The 18983-nt window shown below is 42.8% G+C and overlaps 1 protein-coding gene across 1 annotated transcript in view; it reads left to right on the top strand.

Moving 5' to 3' along the window:
* ipo9 (importin 9) overlaps positions 1-18983 on the top strand; it is a 178701-nt gene that overhangs the window by 60863 nt on the left and 98855 nt on the right. The window contains exons 9-12 of the mRNA XM_063065668.1: positions 2257-2315; positions 7776-7927; positions 10959-11057; positions 17672-17778. Coding sequence (XP_062921738.1) covers positions 2257-2315; positions 7776-7927; positions 10959-11057; positions 17672-17778 — 417 coding nt within the window. The remainder of the gene's footprint in view (positions 1-2256; positions 2316-7775; positions 7928-10958; positions 11058-17671; positions 17779-18983) is intronic.

The raw sequence follows: 18983 nt of genomic DNA, 5'->3' as shown, positions 1-18983 counted from the left end.
ACCACCCCTGGCAGGGCATTCCACACAACCACCACTCTCTGTGTAAATAACTTACTTCTGACATTCCCATGTACTTTCTCCCAGTTACCTTAAAATTATGCCTCCTGGTATTAGCGACCTTTGGAAAAGTCTCTGGCTGTCCACTCAATCCATGCCTCTTAACACCTTATGCAACTTGATTTGGTCACCTCTATCCATTCTAGAATTTGATTATTCTGGATTTATTTTGAACATCCTCTTTTTCTCGCCTCTATTCTAACTGGATGTCCCTTTATTCTGAGGCAGTGCCCTCTGACCTTAGACTCCCCCCACCATAGGAAAGATCTTCTCCACATACACTCTATCGAGGCCTTTAAACATTTGATAGGTTTCAATGGGATTTCCCCGCCCCCCAATTCTTCTAAATTCCAGTGAGTAAAGGCACAGAGCCTCCAATTGATCCTAGGATGATAAGCCTTTTATTCCAGGAATCATTCTTGTGGACCTCCTCTGAACCATTTCCAATCCTTTTTTAAATAACAGCCCAAAAACTTCTCACAATACTCCAGGTGCGGCCTCACCTGTGTCTCAGGATTACATTTTTGCTTTTATATTCTACTCCTCTCAAAATAAATACTAACTTTGCATTTGCCTTCCTCACCACCAACTCAAACTGCAAATTAACCTTTAGGGAATTCTGCACGAGGGCTCCCAAGTCCCTTTCTGCCTCAGATTTTTGAATTTGCTCCTCATTTAAAATATAGTCTCTGCTGTTATTCCTTCTATCAAAGTGCGTGACCATATACTTCCTGAAATTGTATTCTATGTGTCACTTCTTTGCCCATTTTCCTGATCTGCCCAAGTCCTGCTTCCTCAACACTACCTGCCTCTTCACCTTTCTTCATCTTGGCCACAAAGCCATCAATTCCATCATCTAGATATTATTGACAGAGAGCATAAAAAGCACTCCCAACACCAACCCTGCAGAACACCACTGGTCACTGGCAGCCAATCAGAAAACGCCTCCTTTATTCCCACTCTTTGCCTCCTGCCAATCAGCCAATATCTAGTGTATCTTTCCTGTAATACCATGGGCTCTTATCTTGTTAAGCAGTCTCATGTGGCAGCTTGTCAAAGGCCTTCTGAAAATCTGAGTACACAACATCAACCGATTCTCCTTTGTATATCCTGCTTGTTATTTCCTCAAGAATACTTTGCCAGGCAAGATTTTCCCATGCTGTCTTGGTCCTATTTTATCCTGTACCTTCAAGTACCCTGATACCTCATTCCTAACGATAAACTCCAACATCTTCCCAACCACTGAGGTCAAGAGATCTTATAATTTCCTTTGTTCTGCCTCCCCTTTTTGAGTTACATTTGCAGTTTTCCAGTTCTCCAGAACCATTCTAGAATCTAGTGATTCCTGAAAGACCATTAATAATGCCTCCATAATCTCTTTAGCTACACCTTTTGGACCCCTGGAGTGTTGTCTATCTGATCCAGGTGACTTGTCTACCTTCAGACCTTTCAGTTTTGTAAGTACCTTCTCCCTAGTAATAGTAACTGCACTCACTTCTGCCCCCTGACACTCTGGAATTTCTAGCATATTGCTAGTGTCATCCGCATGGAAGACTGTTTTTCTTGTCCCCATTACTACCTCTCCAGCAACATTTTCTAGCGGTACTATGATCTACTCTCGCCTCTCTTTAACTCTTTATCTACCTGGGGGAGAAAAGCTTTTGGCATTCCCTTTGATATTGTTGGCTAACTTACATTTGTATTTCATCGTTTTCCTCCTTTCGAGTTTTAGTTGCCTTCTGTTGTTTTTTAAGTTTTCCATAATTTCCCATTAAATTTTGCTCAATTATATGCCCTCTTATTTGTTTTTATGGTGGTTTTCATTTCCTCAGCCACAATTGCATCATCCTGCCTGGAGGATACTTCTTTGGGATGTATCTATCCTGCACCTTTGGAATTGCTTCCAGAAACTCCAGCCATTACTGCTCTGCCTTCATCCTTGCTAATGTCCCCTTCCAATCAACTTTGGCCGGTTCCCCCGTCCATGCCTCTGCAATTCCTTTTACTCTGCTGTAATATTAATACATCTGAAAAATGGGGCACTGTGTGGGAGGGAAGGGTTAGATTGATCTTGGAGTAGGTTAATGTTTTATATTCTAATGAGGTAATGAATGTCACAGTGTTGTGTCTGTGATACTCAGTGGTATCCGAAGGCTGACAGTAGTTAAACATTTGCTGTTTCCCTTAACAACATGACACTTACGTAAGGACAGAAGTGAATTACACGGAGGAGGTGGATGATCCGGTGGATTCAGATGGTAAGTGGATGCTTTGCACTAACTTGAATAATAAGAAATTGCTCCTGATTGTTACATTAGAATCAGAATCGGGCTTAATATCATTGGCTTATGTTATGGAATTTGTTAAACTTTACGGCAGTAGTACAATGAAGTACATGATGAATATAGATGAAATAAAACTGAATTACAGTAAGTGTATATGTGTCTATTAAGTAGTTAAGTTAAAATAAGTAGTGTAAAAAAGACAAATAAAAAAGCAACCAGCTAGTGTTCATGGGTTCGGTGTCCATTTAGAAATTGGATGGCAGTGGTGAAGAAGCTGTTCCTGAATTGCTGAGTGTGTGCCTTCAGGCTTCTTTACCTCCTTCCTGATATTAACAGTGTGAAGAGGGCATGTCCTGGTTGATAGGGATCCCTAATGATGGACGCTGCCTTCCTAAGGCACCTCTCCTTGAAGGTGACTGGGATACTCTGGAGGCCTGTACCCTGATAGAGTTGACTAATCTTACAGATTTCTGCAACTTGCTTCGATCTTGTAGCTGTTGAATTGCCTTCTTTATAAGCTGCATTGATATGTTGCCTCCAGTTTGGGTCCTCAGAGGTATTGACACACAGGAACTTAAAAATGCTTGCTCTCTCTTCGCTTCTGCTCCTTCCATGAGGATTGGTATGTGTTCCCTCGTCTCGCCCTTTCTGAAGTCCACAATCAGCTCTTTGGTCTTGCTTACACTGAGTGCGTGGTTATTGCTGTGACACCACATAACTAACTGGTATATCTTGCTTCTGTACACCCTTTCGTCACCATCTGAAATTCTGCCAACGATAGTTGTACTATCAGCAAATTTATAGATAGCATTTGAACTATGCCTAACCACACAGTCATGGGCGTAGAGAGAGAAGAGCTGTGGGCTAAGCACAGATCCCTGTGGAGGGGCAGCATTAGTTGTCAGTGAGGGGGAGATCTATCCGTACAGATTGTGGTCTGCTGGTATGGAAGTCAGAGATCCAGTGCAGAGGACCAGGTTCTGTAGTTTTTCAACCTGTACTGTAGGAATGGTGGTATTAAAAGCTGAGCTATTGTCGATAAACAGAATCCTGACACAGGTTCTTGCATTGTCCAGATGATCCAAGGCCACATGAAGAGCGATTGAGATCACATCTGCCATAGACCTATGTGGTGATAGGCAAATTGCAGTGGGTTCAGGTCCTTCCTGGGGTAGGTGTTGATTCTAGCCATGACCAACCTCACAAAGCATTTCATCATTGTAGATGTGAGTGCTACTGGATGTTAGTCCTTAAGTCAGATTGCACTGCTCTATTGAGCACTGGTATAATTACTGCGTTTTGGAAGCAAATTGGAACTTCTGACCATAGAGAGATTGAAAATATCTTTGAATATCCCCGCCAGTTGATTGGCATAAGTTTTCAGAGCCTTACCTTGGGTCTGCTACTTTGCTAGGGTTCACTCTCTTGAAAGACAGCCTGACATCAGCCTCCGAGGCAGAGATCACAGGGCCACCAGATGCTGCAGGGATCCTCATAGCTGCATACAAGGCGTTGAGCTCGTCTGGTGGTGAAGCATCACTGCCATTCATACTATTGGGTTTAGCTTTGTGGGAAGTAATGTCTTGGAAACCCTGCCAGAGTTGCCATGCAACCTCACTCGGAATTGTCTCTTCACCCTGGAAATATCCCTCCACATGTTATACCTGGCTTCTTATACGGATCTGGATTGCCAGACTTGAATGCCACAGATCTAGCCCTCGCAGACCACGGACCTCCTGGTTCATCCACGGCTTTTGGTTTGGAAATGTACAGTAAGTTTTCATAGGCACACACTCATTCACATAGGTTTTAATGAAGTCGGTAACAACTGTGGCATACTGATCCAGGTTTGAAGATGACTCACTGAACACAGTCCAGTCCACTGATTCAAAGCGGTCCTGTAAGTGCTCCTGTTCCTCCCTGCTCCATATCTTCTTGGTCCTCATTACTGGTGCTGCAGTTTTCAATCTCTGCCAATACTCAGGGAGTAGAAGTACAGCTAGGTGATCAGACTTTCCAAGATGTAGACGTGGAATAGTACGATCGGCATTCTTGATCTTAATGTAACTGTGGCCCAGCATGTTGTTTCCCCTGTACTACAGGTGATTAGTTGACAATAATTATTTAGTGTCTTTATCAAGATGGCCTGGTTAAAATCCCCCAAAATGATGGTGAAGGCGTCATTGGGTGCTGTTTCATGCAGGTTGATTACATCGCTTAGTCTAAAGCCTTTTTGACATTGGCCTGAGGTGAAATGTACCCCACTACCAAAATGGTTGCTGAAATGTCCTGTAACAGGTAAAATGGCTGGCACTTTATTGTGAGGTATTCCAGGTCTGGTTTATGGAGGAACTAGACCTTTAAGTTTGAATTGGTGATTGTTGATTGCAGATCAGATGCAAAGATGTACACCACTGCAGCTGGAACTTTTTGTGTCAAGACTGCTTCCCGGTTTAATGCTTAGGACAGAAGTGGAGTGTGTATTTGAGCCTCGAACTGATTGAAGATGAAGGAATGTGGAACAAGATGGAAGAAATTAGAGCCATGGCCCATGAGAGAAAAGATTGATATTCTTTTGTTTGGAGATGCAGTGCAGAACAGGTCAGTCTGGTCCAGTGCCCCGCTCTGCCCAGCAACATTAGCCTAATCACAGGATAATTTACAACTTACCTCCCCATATGTCTTTAGAATGTGGAAGAAAACTAGAGCACCCAGGGGAAACCCATGTGGTCACAGAAAGAATGCACAAACTCCTTACAGACGACACTGGAATTGAACTCCAAAGTCTGCCCTGCACAGTGATAGTCTCTCACTACCGTGGCCCCCTCAGTACCATGATGCCAAGTGGTTGTATCAAATGGCTTGTTCTGAATTAAAACATCGTTATTTCCGAGTTCTTGAATGAACATGGGAAGGATCAGGAAAAGGTAACGGGTGGTGATGAATCAAAGGAGTGGAGATGGATAAGAGTTGGGCTCACTGATCAACCTCAAGTTCAAGTTTATTGTCATTCCACTGTACACAAGTACTGCCAAACAAAACAGCTTTCCTGTGGACCAAGATGCACAGTATAGGTTTCCCCTGCCATTGGAAAGGTAGAGCGTTCCTATGAAATGGTCCGTAAGCCAGAATGTCGTAAAGCAAAGACGCAATTATCATTTATTTATATGGGGAAATTTTGTGAGCGTTCGCAGAACCAGTAGTAGCCTACCAAGTCATGCCAAATAACACATAAAACCTAAAATAACAGTAACATATAGTAAAAGCAGGAATGATATGATAAATACACAGCCTATATAAAGTAGAAATACTTTTCCACAATCACTGCCGGCACTGTACTCCGTGGCGAAAATCTCATGCAAGCGCTCTCGGCAGAAAATCTCACGCAAGCGCTGTTGGAAAAAACACTCTCTCCAGTAACCTTTAAGCTATGAAGCTGCCGAATCATACCAAATAACACATAAAAATACACAGCCTATATAAAGTAGAAATAATGTATGTACAGTGTAGTATCACTTACCGGAATTGGGAAGATAGCTTGCTGAGCACACTGATGATGGTGGGTTAGACTGAGTCGTCGGAGTTTGGGTTGTGCAGTGGCCCCCACCCTCCAGGCCGCCGACCGATACCGATCCGCGAAGAATGCAGGGATACAGCGGTAGCCGGGAGGCACACAGCACATCTTTAAGAAAAAAGCCGAAATAAACATGCTAACTAATTAGGTGCCGCCGGCACGTAATTGTCGGCCCAGATCGGAGGCGACGCAATTGGCAATCACCTCTGATCTGGGCCGACATTTACGTGCCGGGCGGCACTGAATTAATTAGCTTGTTTATTTTGGCTTTTTTCTTAAAGATGTGCTGTGTGCCTCCCGGCTACCGCTGCATTCTCTGCGAATCGGTATCTGTCCGCGGCCTGGGGGTTGGGGTGGTGGGACGCTGGGGTGTCGTCTCATCGTCGTCTGTTTCCATTAGGGCAGGCAGGTCATCTTCTCCTATGTCTGCCTGCCTCGATGTCGAAGGTCGAGGTTCGTTGTCTGCTATGGCTGATGTGGAAGACTTGCTTGACTGCTTAGCCTCGCACATTTTTGGATCATACAGTTCTTTGTAAGCACTCAAACCATCTTGCAAATATGCCCTAAACTGACGTACCCTTTCAAAATTAAGTCGTACTTTATCATTGCAGCGAAAATCTCACTTAGTTTCTTCACGTTCAGTTCCTGGACGACTTCACTTTTGCTACTGAATTCAGTTTCAATTGTTATCCTTTCCTCTTCCAATTGCATCAGCTCTTCATCTATCAGTTCTTGGTCATGGGATGCCAAAACCTCTTCAACATCATCTTCGTCAACTTCCACAAGCCAAACTCACTTTGTCCTTACTTCATTCACAATGATCGAAACGCTTAATTATGTCTAGTTTTACGCTAAGTGTAACACCCTTATGAGCTCTTAGGCTTTTCCAATACCTTAGAACTCATCTTGCAAACGGCTGCTCACAGGCAGGTGTTTAAGCAATGCCGGCTAGAATGCCATTCCAAATCCAGGGGAGTGTGGCTGCTCGGGGTGCGTGGTGCACTGATTTTTATCGCGTGCTGCTTTTCCCCGCGCGCTGCCTTTCTTCGTAACAGTGAAAACACCTTCTGTTAGCGAAAACAGGGAACTAATGTAGGTCTTTCGTAACAGTGAGGTTTCGTAAAGCGAATGTTCAAAAAGTGGGGGACACCTGTACATATAACTCATACAACACATTGAGCAATATTACCATAAATAAATAAAACATTTAGGTGCATTTACGACACTGGCAAAAAGGTTTAGTGGTGTAATACCACTGGTGCTTCATACAAAATGAGACATGGGTGGAATTGGCAGGGAGTTCAGTAGTCTTACGGTCTCGGGGTATGGTGGGGGGGGGGAAGAAGCTGTTTCCTGTCTAACAGTCCGTCAGTCTAACAATTATAAAGAAAAAATACATTACAAATAAAGAAGTAAAGATGTGGAATAAAATGTCCATAGATATATAAATACTAGCATGTATTTACACTGTAAATAGCATTATAAGAAGTGTAATGAATAGGTTGTTTTGTATCAGGTTGTATGTGTATAGTATTGAATGGCAGAGCAGACTCAATGGGCCAAATGTCTTAATTCTGCTGCTATGTCTTTTGGTTGGGGTTAAAGGTATAAGAAACTGTTTAGTATGTTGCTTTGCCAGACTGTTCAGATTTGGTGTGGGGATTCAAGAACATTGGTGATTTTGTTATCACTGTTCCTGGTCTGTCTGCTGAATAATCTCTTGTCTCCTGATGATTAGTGTTGTTGACAATAATCCCCTGGGTGATTGTATTTCTAGCTACAGAACCTATATAACTCTGTGTCTGTGTTACTGACAAGGTTGTTGGAACAGTTTGATTGATTCTTTGCTTCTCCCTAAGGTGAGGTGCTAGGGTTTGAGAATTTGGTGTTCAACGTCTTTGAATTTGTGCATACGTTACTGGAGAACAGAAAGTTGAAGAGCTCTGTGAAGAAAGCCCTCCCTGAACTGATTTACTACATCATATTGTACATGCAGATCACCGAAGAACTGGTGAGGCTTCACATTCTGTACTTTATGTTGTAAAGCCAGTTAATCCTTAAAGATAGACATCAAGTCAATTGTTCACTGATTCATTCCCAAATTTAGTGGATTCCGGTTAATTGGAACACATTGGGACCAGTACATTTTGTCCCATTTATGCTTTGCCAAAGCTTCATGGAAATAGTTAAAACGGTATAAAAAAGACAAATAATTTGTGACAAATTATTTACTTAAATGAAATACAGAACAGACTAGAATACTACCAAAGCTGCTACAATGATATAAAATAGTGTATTACTTTCTAACAGTTATCAACAAAAGAATTAATCCGTGTTCATTTGATTGAACAAAATGATTTTGTAAATAAACAAAATCAACGCAGACACCTAGTGTAGATAATGGACTGCCTTTAAGCAATGTTTATGATGATTGCATCCTCCAAATCTATTTTCATTGTAACATTCAAGTTTATTGCAGTAACCTTCAAATGGTTCGTAGTTCCTAACTTGAGATAGTGAAATTGTTTCATTTTAACTCCAGGCCATTTCTGGATCTCCAAGGCAGAATGCTTGAAACTATAGTGAGCAAAACGGTTATGAATCGTCTTACTGCTTATTACTCACCAACTATCAGTGACAAAAATCACTGCTTTTGAGCACAAACACGATGTAGTACCTAACAGCCTCATAACGTGCATGTGACCGACGCTAGTTAGAAACTACTTGGGAGCAGTTCATTGTCCCAATTAAGTGACATATTGTCCCAAATAAGCAGCTGACCCAATTACTCTAAATTACAGAACTCACTCTAAATGAACACTTCAGATTCAGGTTTATTATCATGACATACACTCAGCAGTCACTATATTGGGTATCTCTTGTACACAGAATGCAAAAGGCAACAACAACAAAAACCCCTTTCCTGTCTCACACCCACTAACACAAAGGCAGTCCTTCAGCTCCAGGATGGATATCCATCTTTGAGCTCCCATCTTCAGTATTAGCCTCTGGACTAGCTATGACTGACCAGCCCTCTCGCCCCCTAGTCGGAGGCCTTCAAGAATGGAGCAGAGGCCAGGACTGTGGATGTCCTTTGTCACCCTTCCACATCACTGGACCTTGAACATGGAACACAGAGTGGAGGCCTGTCCTCGTGACTCCTCCACATCCTTGTCCCTGAACCCTAATCTGACTTCTGACTTCCCTCTCTATCCCCAGACCATCCCTACAAACTTGGAAAAAAAACAACCATCTGAGCCTCAATCTCGATGGAAACCGCAGTTGGGCACCATCTTGTAAAAACCATCTTAGGTACAATGTGACCTATTCTGATAGTTGGCTTCAGCTCCACGTTCCTGCGCCAATATAAACAATTTTCCTTTTCTTCCCCCCACCCCACCCCCCATTCATTATCCAAAGTCTGTGTTGTTAGCGTTCTGGATACCCCATTATATGCAGCTTTCAAGGTTAGAGCATTGTATGGGGCATTGTCTCGTTAACCATCCTCAGATAGCCCATAGCTAGACTATGTTCCTCTATACTCAGGTCATTTTAAGATGCGCAGTAGACAACATCCTAAAGTGCTACATCACTGCATGGTATGGAAACTATACTATGACAGACTAGAGGCTCTATGGCAGGTAGTCAAACTGCCCAACATATCACTGGCACCAGCCTACCCACAATCAAGGAGCTATAAACAGAAAGGTGTTGGAAAAGGGCCAGTAACATCATGAAGGATTCCACCCACCCTGCTCATGGACTGTTTTTCCCACTCCTATCATGCTCGAGGCTATGAAGCATCCACGCCAAGACCATTAGACTCAAAAACAGTTACCTTCCTCAAGCTACATCAACCATCACACCACCATGACTTTATCATTTCCTGTTAATCACCTTATGTACAGGTACTCCTGTATCTAGTGACACTTTATGGACATACAGTCAATCATTCTATACATTTCTTATGAATTTATTGTGTTTTTTTTATTGTGATCTTTATCTTGTTTTGGTGTTGCATCAGATCCGGAGTAACAATTAAATCGTTACATTCCTGTTCATTACCCTGACTGGTAATTTTTAAAATTAATGAACAAGAGAAAATCTGCACATGCTGGAAATCCAAGCAACAGATACAAAATACTGGAGGAACTCAGTGGACCTGGCAGCATCTATGGAAAAGAGTACATCAAAGACCTGTACTCTTTTCCATAGATGCTGCCTGATCTGCTGAGTTCCTCCAGCATTTTGTGTGTGTTGCCTGGTATTTTTTCTTATTGCGTTTCTTATTGTATCTTTTTGTGCTGTATCAGATCCAGAATAGCAATTATTTTGTTCTTCTATATACACATGTACTGGAAATGGCATTAAAGAAGCTTGACAATCATATGCTCCAATAAGATCATTTCTCAGTTTCCTAAGCTGCAGAGAGCAAAGATTAAACCTCATTTGAAGACACCATTTAGTCAAACTAATGAGCCTTCTCTGCACTCGTTTCAAAGTGTATACACTCAGTATATGTTTGTGGCCTTCTGCTTCTGTAGCTCAACCACTTCATGCACACCACTGTTGTAACACATGGTTAATTGAGTTACTTTTGCCTTTCTGTCAGCTTGAACCTGTCTTGCCATTTTCCTCTGACCTCTCATTAACAAGGTATTTTTGCCCAAAGAATTACTGCTCACTGCATGTTTTCTTGTTTTTCACACAATTCTCTGTAAACTCTAGAGACTGTTGCACATAAAAATCCTAGGAGTTCAGTTTCTGAGGTACTTAAACCACTCCATCTAGCACCAACAATTATTCCACGGTCAAAGTCACTTAGATCACATTTCTTCCCCATTCTGATGTTTGGTCTGAACAACAACTGAGCCTCTTGACCATGTCTGCATGCTTTTATGCATTGAGTTCCTGCCATGTGATGAGCTGATAAGCTATTTGCATTAATGAGCAAGTGTTCTGAGTTTATAAAGTTGCCTTCATGTATATAATGTTATCAGTTCTTTCCCCGAGTCGATTCATCTGCTGTCCTTTCTCTGCAGATTAAGGTCTGGACAGGAGACCCACATCGGTTTGTAGAAGATGAAGATGATGACACCTTCTCGTATTCAGTGCGAATCTCAGCACAAGATCTCCTGCTGGTGAGGGCAGATGCAGCTTACTGCTGTAACTAATCTGTAGAGCAGAGGGCTGTGAGAGGATAGTGACTAGTGTCGAGGGGTGTTAGGTGCTATTCACTACAATGCTAAACGGTGACTAACAAATTATGTATTTAAATGAAACACAGAATAAATTAGAATGCTACCATTATTACTGAAGGGCTATAAAGCTGTGTGTTAGTTCCCAGTAGTTATCCACAGAGGAATGCATTCAGTGTACGCTGACGTGTTCTTTTGATTGTGAACAAAATCAGCACAGATTCTTGGTGGAGATAATGGACTGCTTTCAAACAATACTTTGGATGATCGCATCCTCCAAATCATCATTTTCATTGTAACATTCAGTATGATAGTTGATGTCATCAAATTCTTCATAGGTCTTGTTGAAGTAGTGAAATTTTCATTTTCACTCCCAGCTAATTCCGGCTTCTTCATGCCTGAATGCTTGAAACTGCGGTGAGCAAAACAGTTCTGAATTGTCGTACTTTTTACTTCTCATTAACTACCAGTGAAAAAAGCACTGCATTTTGAACAAACATACACAAGTGATGCTATTTAAAAACTACTAAATTCAGTGTAGTGTTTAATGGCCATATGACATACATGTGACTGATGCTAGTTAGAAACTGTTTGGCAACAGTCTCCCTGCCCCAACAGTCTGCCCTGAAGCAGCTGTGATGGGCCAAATGGTCAAATTTGGCTCCTGTACCTTACAGTCTCATGGTCAATTAAGCGGCATAGTGTCCCAAATGAATAAAGCGAGTCCCAGCTATTTTCTCGATTTGCTTTTGTTCTTTAACAGTTGTCCCAAATAAGTAGCTTCCCCTAATTAACCAATGGCCAAATTAACTGGAATCCTCTGTACTTCCTCTGCTTTAACATGTGATAAGAATACAGCTTTGAGGGGCACCTTACGAATGTCCTACAAATATGCTTGGCTTGTTTGCTCCTGGGAGTCCCTGTGTGTGATTCTATAGAAGTTATTTTGCAGATTGAGTCGGTAGTAAAGAAGATATTCATTTCAAGAGGACTAGAATATAAAGGCATGGATGTAATGTTGAGCCTTTCCATGGCATTGGTAGTACCACATTGGATTATTGTGAGCAATTTGGGCACCCATATCTAAGAATGGATGTGCTAGCGTTGGAGAAGGTCCAGAGGAGGTTCACAAGAATGATTCTGGGAATTCCTTTAACCGATTGAATATTGAAAGGCCTAGATAAAGTGGCCAAGTGGTTAAGGCGTCGGTCTAGTGACTGAAGGTCGCTAGTTCGAGCCTTGGCTAAGGCAGCATGTGTGTCCTTGAGCAAGGCACTTAACCACACATTGCTCTATGACGACACCGGTGCCAAGCTGTATGGGTCCTAATGCCCTTCCCTTGGACAACATCGGTGGCGTGGAGAGGGGAGACTTGCAGCATGCGCAACTGCTGGTCTTCCATACAACCTTGCCCAGGCCTGCACCCTGGAAACCTTCCAAGGCGCAAATCCATGTTCTCACGAGACTAACGGATGCCTATAAAATAAAGTGGATGTGGAGGGAATGTTTCCTATACTGGGAGAGTCTAGCACCAGAGGGCACAGCCTCAGAGTACAATGATGTCCCTTTAGAACAGGGATGGAGGAGGAATTTCTTCAACCAGAGGGTGCTGAATCTGTGGGGTTCATTGCTATGGACGGTTGTGGAAGCCAAATCATTGAGTATATTTAAAGCGGAGGCTGACAGGTTCTTGATTAATAAGGTTGTCAAAAGTTACAGGGGGTGGGATTGAGGGGGATAGCAAATCAGCCATGATTGAAACTGAATGGCTTACCTGCTCTTCCTGCTTGTGGTTTAATATGAAATTTTGAGGCTGTTGCTGCCATAATGATGGTTGAAAGAATGAGAAGCCAATCAAATGAACATAACCTATGGTCCATATCTGAAGTAAATGGGGGAGGGGTGAATTGGAGTTGACTGCAATGGTTAAGTGATCCGCAAATGTTTTGTGTGGGAAGTGTTGGGCTGATAATCCTACCCACTTAGGGGGGCTACTTAAGCAGAAGTAACAATGAATTGGATTTCACCAGTTTTATTGGGGTGAAGGTCCAGCAGCAAAGTTACTGTGAAACTGCAGGGTGATTTATCACATGTTCATTGAAACATACCTAGTATGTGCTGGGCATGCAGCCCTCAAGTGTCACTATGCATTCCGATGCTACATAGCATGCACACAATGCTCACAGAACACAATAAGGCAGCGGGAAGGGAACATCGACAAGGCAACAACTGCAAAACCTCTCAGCTATCAGGTTCTTGAAGCAGATGCAAGAAGCAGAAACTATGCAAGTTAATTGCTCCAACACTAAGCTGTTCTCACAACTTGTGGACTTGCTTCTAATACTTCTTCATGTTCTTGATATTTATTATTTATTATTATTTTGATTTTTATCTTTTTGTATTGGCACAGGCATTTTGGTTGTTTGTCTTGTGTGTGTTTTTTCTTTGATTCTATTATTTCTTTGTATTTGCTCTAAATGCCTGCAAAAAATAAATCTCAATAGTATATAGTTACATATACATACTTTGATAATTCACTTTGAACATTGAAAACAAGCCTCTGTCCTTCCCACCCTCCACACACACACACACACACACACACACACACACACACACACACACACACACACACACACACAGTACTCCAACTCTAGGACAGGCCTCTGGGCCTCCAGGCTCCAGGTCTCTGCCGTTGGGCTTTGACTCCTGGTTCCAATTGACCTTCATGCTCCAATATCCAGTATCAGCAGAATCGAAGTTAGCAACCACATGACTCAACGGGAAATCTGGTGACAGCGCAGTTCGGTTGACCCTCCCTTCTGGTCTCTCGTCATCTGCTAGCTTGTACTTCTCCACCTTATTCTGACATCCCCCACCCCCACCCCTCTTTCCTTTCCAACCCTGATGAAGGTCTCCGCCTGAACGTCGACTCTTTATTCCCCTCCATAGATGCTGCCTGACTGGCTGACTTCCTTCAGAATTTTACATGTTTCTCTGGATTCCAGCATCTGCTGAATCTCGTGTTTATCATTCCGCATTCTGTTTTAGATGTTTATTTTTCGTCTTCTGCATTAGTATGTCTGTAGAAAAGAGCAAATTTTAGATTTCCAAACATTCATTGTACAAAAAATTTAAATGTTACAGAGAAATTTCTGTATTTCGTTAAAGGAAGTAACCTATTAAGGACAGACCACTTTTCAAATAAAAACTTGATAACTTTGTAAGTGTATAGCCCAGTGCATGATTAAAGATAACAAATGGGCGCTAATGATCAATGACATAATGAGTTAAATGAACTAAACTAATTAACTGGAACAGAAACGGATATAGAAGGAATCAAACTGAGAAGGAAGGAATCAAACTAACAGGTAAGGTGTGGCAGATATGACAGTTTAACCTTCAAATCAATTCTTACACCATGGCAAGTGATATGGTTGCCATGTAACCATTCTTACATGGTTCTCACACCATGTAAGAACATAGCAACAAAGTACAAGGTGGTCTCTCCCAAGCAGAAACTTGGTGGCAGACAAGAGGTTCAAGGTGTGCTGTCCAAGCTCTTGTAAAGAAGCACAAGGAAATGGGCAAGGTTGGGGACCAGAAAGACAGTGATCGGCCACGGAAACTGAGTGCAGCAGACGAGAAATATAGTAAACTGACGACCTTTCTAAATTAGAAGTCGTCCAGCGCTGTTATCAGCTCAGAGCTCTAATGGAACCCAAGTACACCCCTCTACAGTCTGGAGAAGTCTTGTCAGAAGTGGTCTTCAAAGAAGAGTTGCTGCGAAAGAGCTATTGAGATCATCCTGACTGGCTGTATCACTATCTGGTACAGGAACTGAACCAACCTTGAGAGTGGTACAGCCCAGCCCAGTGCATCTGTGAATGTGAACTTCCCTCTACTAAGGACATTTATAGCAGCAGGTGCATAAAGAAGGCCTGGAAGATCATTGGGAATACCAGTCACCCCAACCATAAACTGTTTCAGCTGCTTCAGTCTGGCAAACGATACCACAGCATTAAAGCCAGGACCAACAGGGCACGGGACAGCTTCTTTCTACAAGTCATTAGACTAATAAATTCTCATGTTTGTACATTGTGATGGACTCGTAATGCAAAAATTTTTACTCCCTCATGTTGTGCGATGGAGGTAAGATTTAAATAAATAAATAGAGGCAAAGCCAAGAGACTTACCTACACACAAAAACACATGGACTGGAGCGTTGAACAGCAAGTGCTCTAGACTGACGAGTCAACATTTGAAATTTTTCGCTCAAACAGGAGGCAGTTTGTCCATAGAAGAGCTGGACAGCAGCCAACAATGAAGCACCGCAGAGATTCCCTGCAGGTTTCTGGCGGCATTCCTGTGAATGGAGTTGTAGACCTGATCAGATTTAATGGAATTCTCAGTGCTAAGTAGAAGCAGATTTTCGCCCATCAGGGAGGTGTCTGATCAGTCCCAACTTCATTCTGCAACAGGACAATGACCCCAAACACACAGCCAAGGTCATAAAGTATTATCTTCAGAGAAATGAAGAACAGGGATTTCTGCTTCCACTAAGCCCTGATGTCAACATCAACAAGGCTATCTGAGATTACCTGGAGAGACATAAGCAAGTGAGACAACCAAAGTTTGTAGAGTGACTGTGACAAGTTCACCAGGTGCTTGGAACAACCTACCAGCTGACGTTCTTACCAAACAGCACGACTTTGTACCTGAGAGAATTGATGCAGTTTTGAAGGCAAAGGATGGTCACGCCAAATATTGATTTGTTTTTTTTTTTCTGTTCACTGCTCTTTGTAGTAAATGTTTTTGATACTGAGAAAATTTTCATTTCCATTTGACATCCCATTCCTATTCCAATATGTTGGTCCATGGTATCCTCCACACTGAAGCCACTCTCAGTTTGGAGGAGCAGCACCTCATATTCTGAATAGTCTCCAACCTGATGGCATGCAGATTCTCTAACTTATGGTAGTTACTCCCCTGACCCCTTTTCTTTCTTTCCATTCCCCGTTCTGGTTCCTCTCTTCACCCTTCTCCACACCTGCCCATCATTTAATGCCCCTACTTACCTTTCTCCCTATCCCCTTCTAGCTACTTATGTCATCTTCCACTTCCTCACCCACCCACCTTCCCCCTCACCTGCTCTTACACCTTATACTGCTCTGCCTCCCCTCACCTCTGGCATCGGCCCCCTTCCTTTCCTTTCCTGATGAGAGATCTTGGCCTGAAACATTGACTGTTTATTCCCCTCCACAGACGCTGCTTGATCTGCTAAGTTCCTCCAGCATTTTGTGTTTGTTGCTCTGGATTTCCAGCATCTGCAGAATCTCTTGTCTTGTGCAATTAAGTCTTTTGAGGAAGTCTGAGACTTTTGAACTCACATAAGAAATATTTTGGGCTCTCAGTCTGGCCCTTCCCACGATATGAGTTGTGGATCTCTGAACTAACAACCACCTCTAAATTAACCACCTCCCATTATATCTGGTGTGGCCGCAAATCCCTTCTGCCTTTCTCTGTCTCCAGGAGAAAATGTTGCAAGTACAGAGTGGGACATGTGGAGCAGCACGTTGCTGTGGACCAGATTCAGTCATCAAAACCCTGGGCCCCACTGTTCCTGTCCCTGGGACAGAGAAGATAATGGTGTCACCTTCAGCTCCTTCCCTACTGATTGCTATTCCTTCACAGTCCAGTCCATTACAAATAAAGCCCTCCTTAGCATTGACCACATTTACAAGGAGCATTGTTGCAGGAAAGAACATGCATCATCAAGGACCCACACCATCTAAGCCATGCTGTCTTCTTGCTGCTGCTGTTAGGAAGGAGGTGTAAAAAGCCACACCACTAGGTTCAAGAATAGTAGTTATTACCCCTCAACCATCAGGCACTTAAACCAGAGTGAGTAACTTTGCCCACTTCAATGCTGAACTGAATCCACAACCTATGGACTCACTTTCAAGTTCTCACTATTATTTATTACTTATTATTTTGTTTTTATTTTTATATTTGTACAATTTGTCATCCTTTGTGCATTGCTTGTCTATTTTTGTTCATGTGGTTTTTCATTGATTGTATTGTGTTTCTTTGTATCTACTGTGAATTCTTTTTAAGCCTATAGCATTTACTGGGGCATAGGCTTCTGACAGCAACTCACCAGAGTTTGATTGGCCACGTGGCTTCCGCTTTCACCATCTAGGCAAAGATCCTTCCTCTCCCTGGATGACATCTTTGGGGCTTCAGTTGGTGTTTCTGTAGTTTTGAGTTTTTTTTACAGCAGGGCTTTGCTATCCCCGTGTCCAACCCTCCTGCTTTTACAGCCAGGCTTGGGACCGTCCATGGCAAGAGTTATGTACTGTGAATACCTGCAAGAAAAAGAATCTCAGGGTAGATATGCGTACTTTGATAATAAGTTTACTTTGAACTTTGAAAACTTCTGTTTCGTCCATTCACCTACTGCACCTAGCACATTGGTGAGGTGTTCCTTTAACCTTTCTTTTCTCACTCGAAAGCCCTTCTAGAAGAGCTAACAGTGGTTTCTCATTTTGCTGTTTCAGGCCGTTGTAAGTGACTTTCAGAATGAAAGTGCCATTGCCCTGGCAGCAGCTGCAACTAGACATCTGCAGGAAGCTGAGCAGGCCAAGCGTGCTGGCAATGTTCACTGGTAAGTGAAATCTGCACAGCCTGGCTAGAGCCTTCATCAGTTAAGGTTTAATATTTAGCAGAATGACTTAAGGCCATCTGTTCCTGAGTTGGATTGATAGAGGTCCTAGCTCATGATACTCGGCAAAACAACAATGGAGGGTTAAACATAGAAACATAGAAAATAGGTGCAGGAGTAGGCCATTTGGCCCTTCGAGCCTGAACCGCCATTCGGTATGATCATGGCTGATCATCCAACTCAGAACCCTGTACCTGCCTTCTCTCCATACCCCCGATCCCGTTAGCCACAAGGGCCATATCTAACTCCCTCTTAAATATAGTCAATGAACTGGCCTCAACTGTTTCCTGTGGTGGAGACTTCCACAGATTCACCACTCTCTGTGTGAAGAAGTTTTTCCTAATCTCGGTCCTAAAAGGCTTCCCCTTTATCCTCAAACTGTGACCCCTCGTTCTGGACTTCCCCAACATCGGGAACAATCTTCCTGCATCTAGCCTGTCCAATCCCTTTAGAATTTTATACGTTTCAATAAGATCCCCCATCAATCTTCTAAATTCCAGAGAGTATAAGCCCAGTTGATCCAGTCTTTCTTCATATGAAAGTCCTGCCATCCCGGGAATCAATCTGGTGAACCTTCTTTGTACTTCCTCTATGGCAAGTATGTCTTTCCGCAGATTAGGGGACCAAAGTTGGAGGAAAGAGTTAGGTTGATCTTTCTTACTTACTGTCCATTACGCTGCTGTCATTTAGGGCATCTGTCTGTCTGTCTTTGGCCATCTTCACTACTGTGCCCCAGCTATGGCTCAGAGTCAGCCATGCAAGTCCCGGGTGGTGACTCTGGAATACCATTGCACACAGATGAACAGTTTTGTTTAATCAGTCAGGCTTGTTAGCCTTGAGCTGAGCTCCCGAGCCTGAACGACTGATGGACCACGCTTAGTCTAGCCTCTGCCCTTTGACCTGTTTGGCCAAAGCATAGGGTTCTGATTCCAGCTCTCTGGGTAATTGAGGCAGGGAAGTCTCCAAACCACGACAAGGTTGTGGTCCTCTTGGAGGTAGATTGATCTTAGTGTAGGTTAAAAGATCCCAGGAGATCAGCTATTTCTGAGTTACTCAAACCACCCTGTCTGGCACCATCAATGATTCCATGGTCAAGGTCACTTAGATCACATTTCTTCCCCATTCTGATGTTTGGTCTGAACAACAAC

This window comes from Mobula hypostoma, chromosome 13 (assembly GCF_963921235.1).
Source record: "Mobula hypostoma chromosome 13, sMobHyp1.1, whole genome shotgun sequence".
Taxonomy (NCBI): Eukaryota; Metazoa; Chordata; class Chondrichthyes; order Myliobatiformes; family Myliobatidae; genus Mobula; species Mobula hypostoma.
The sequence above is the reverse complement of the archived record's forward strand: the minus strand, read 5'-3'. Positions and strand labels throughout refer to the sequence as shown.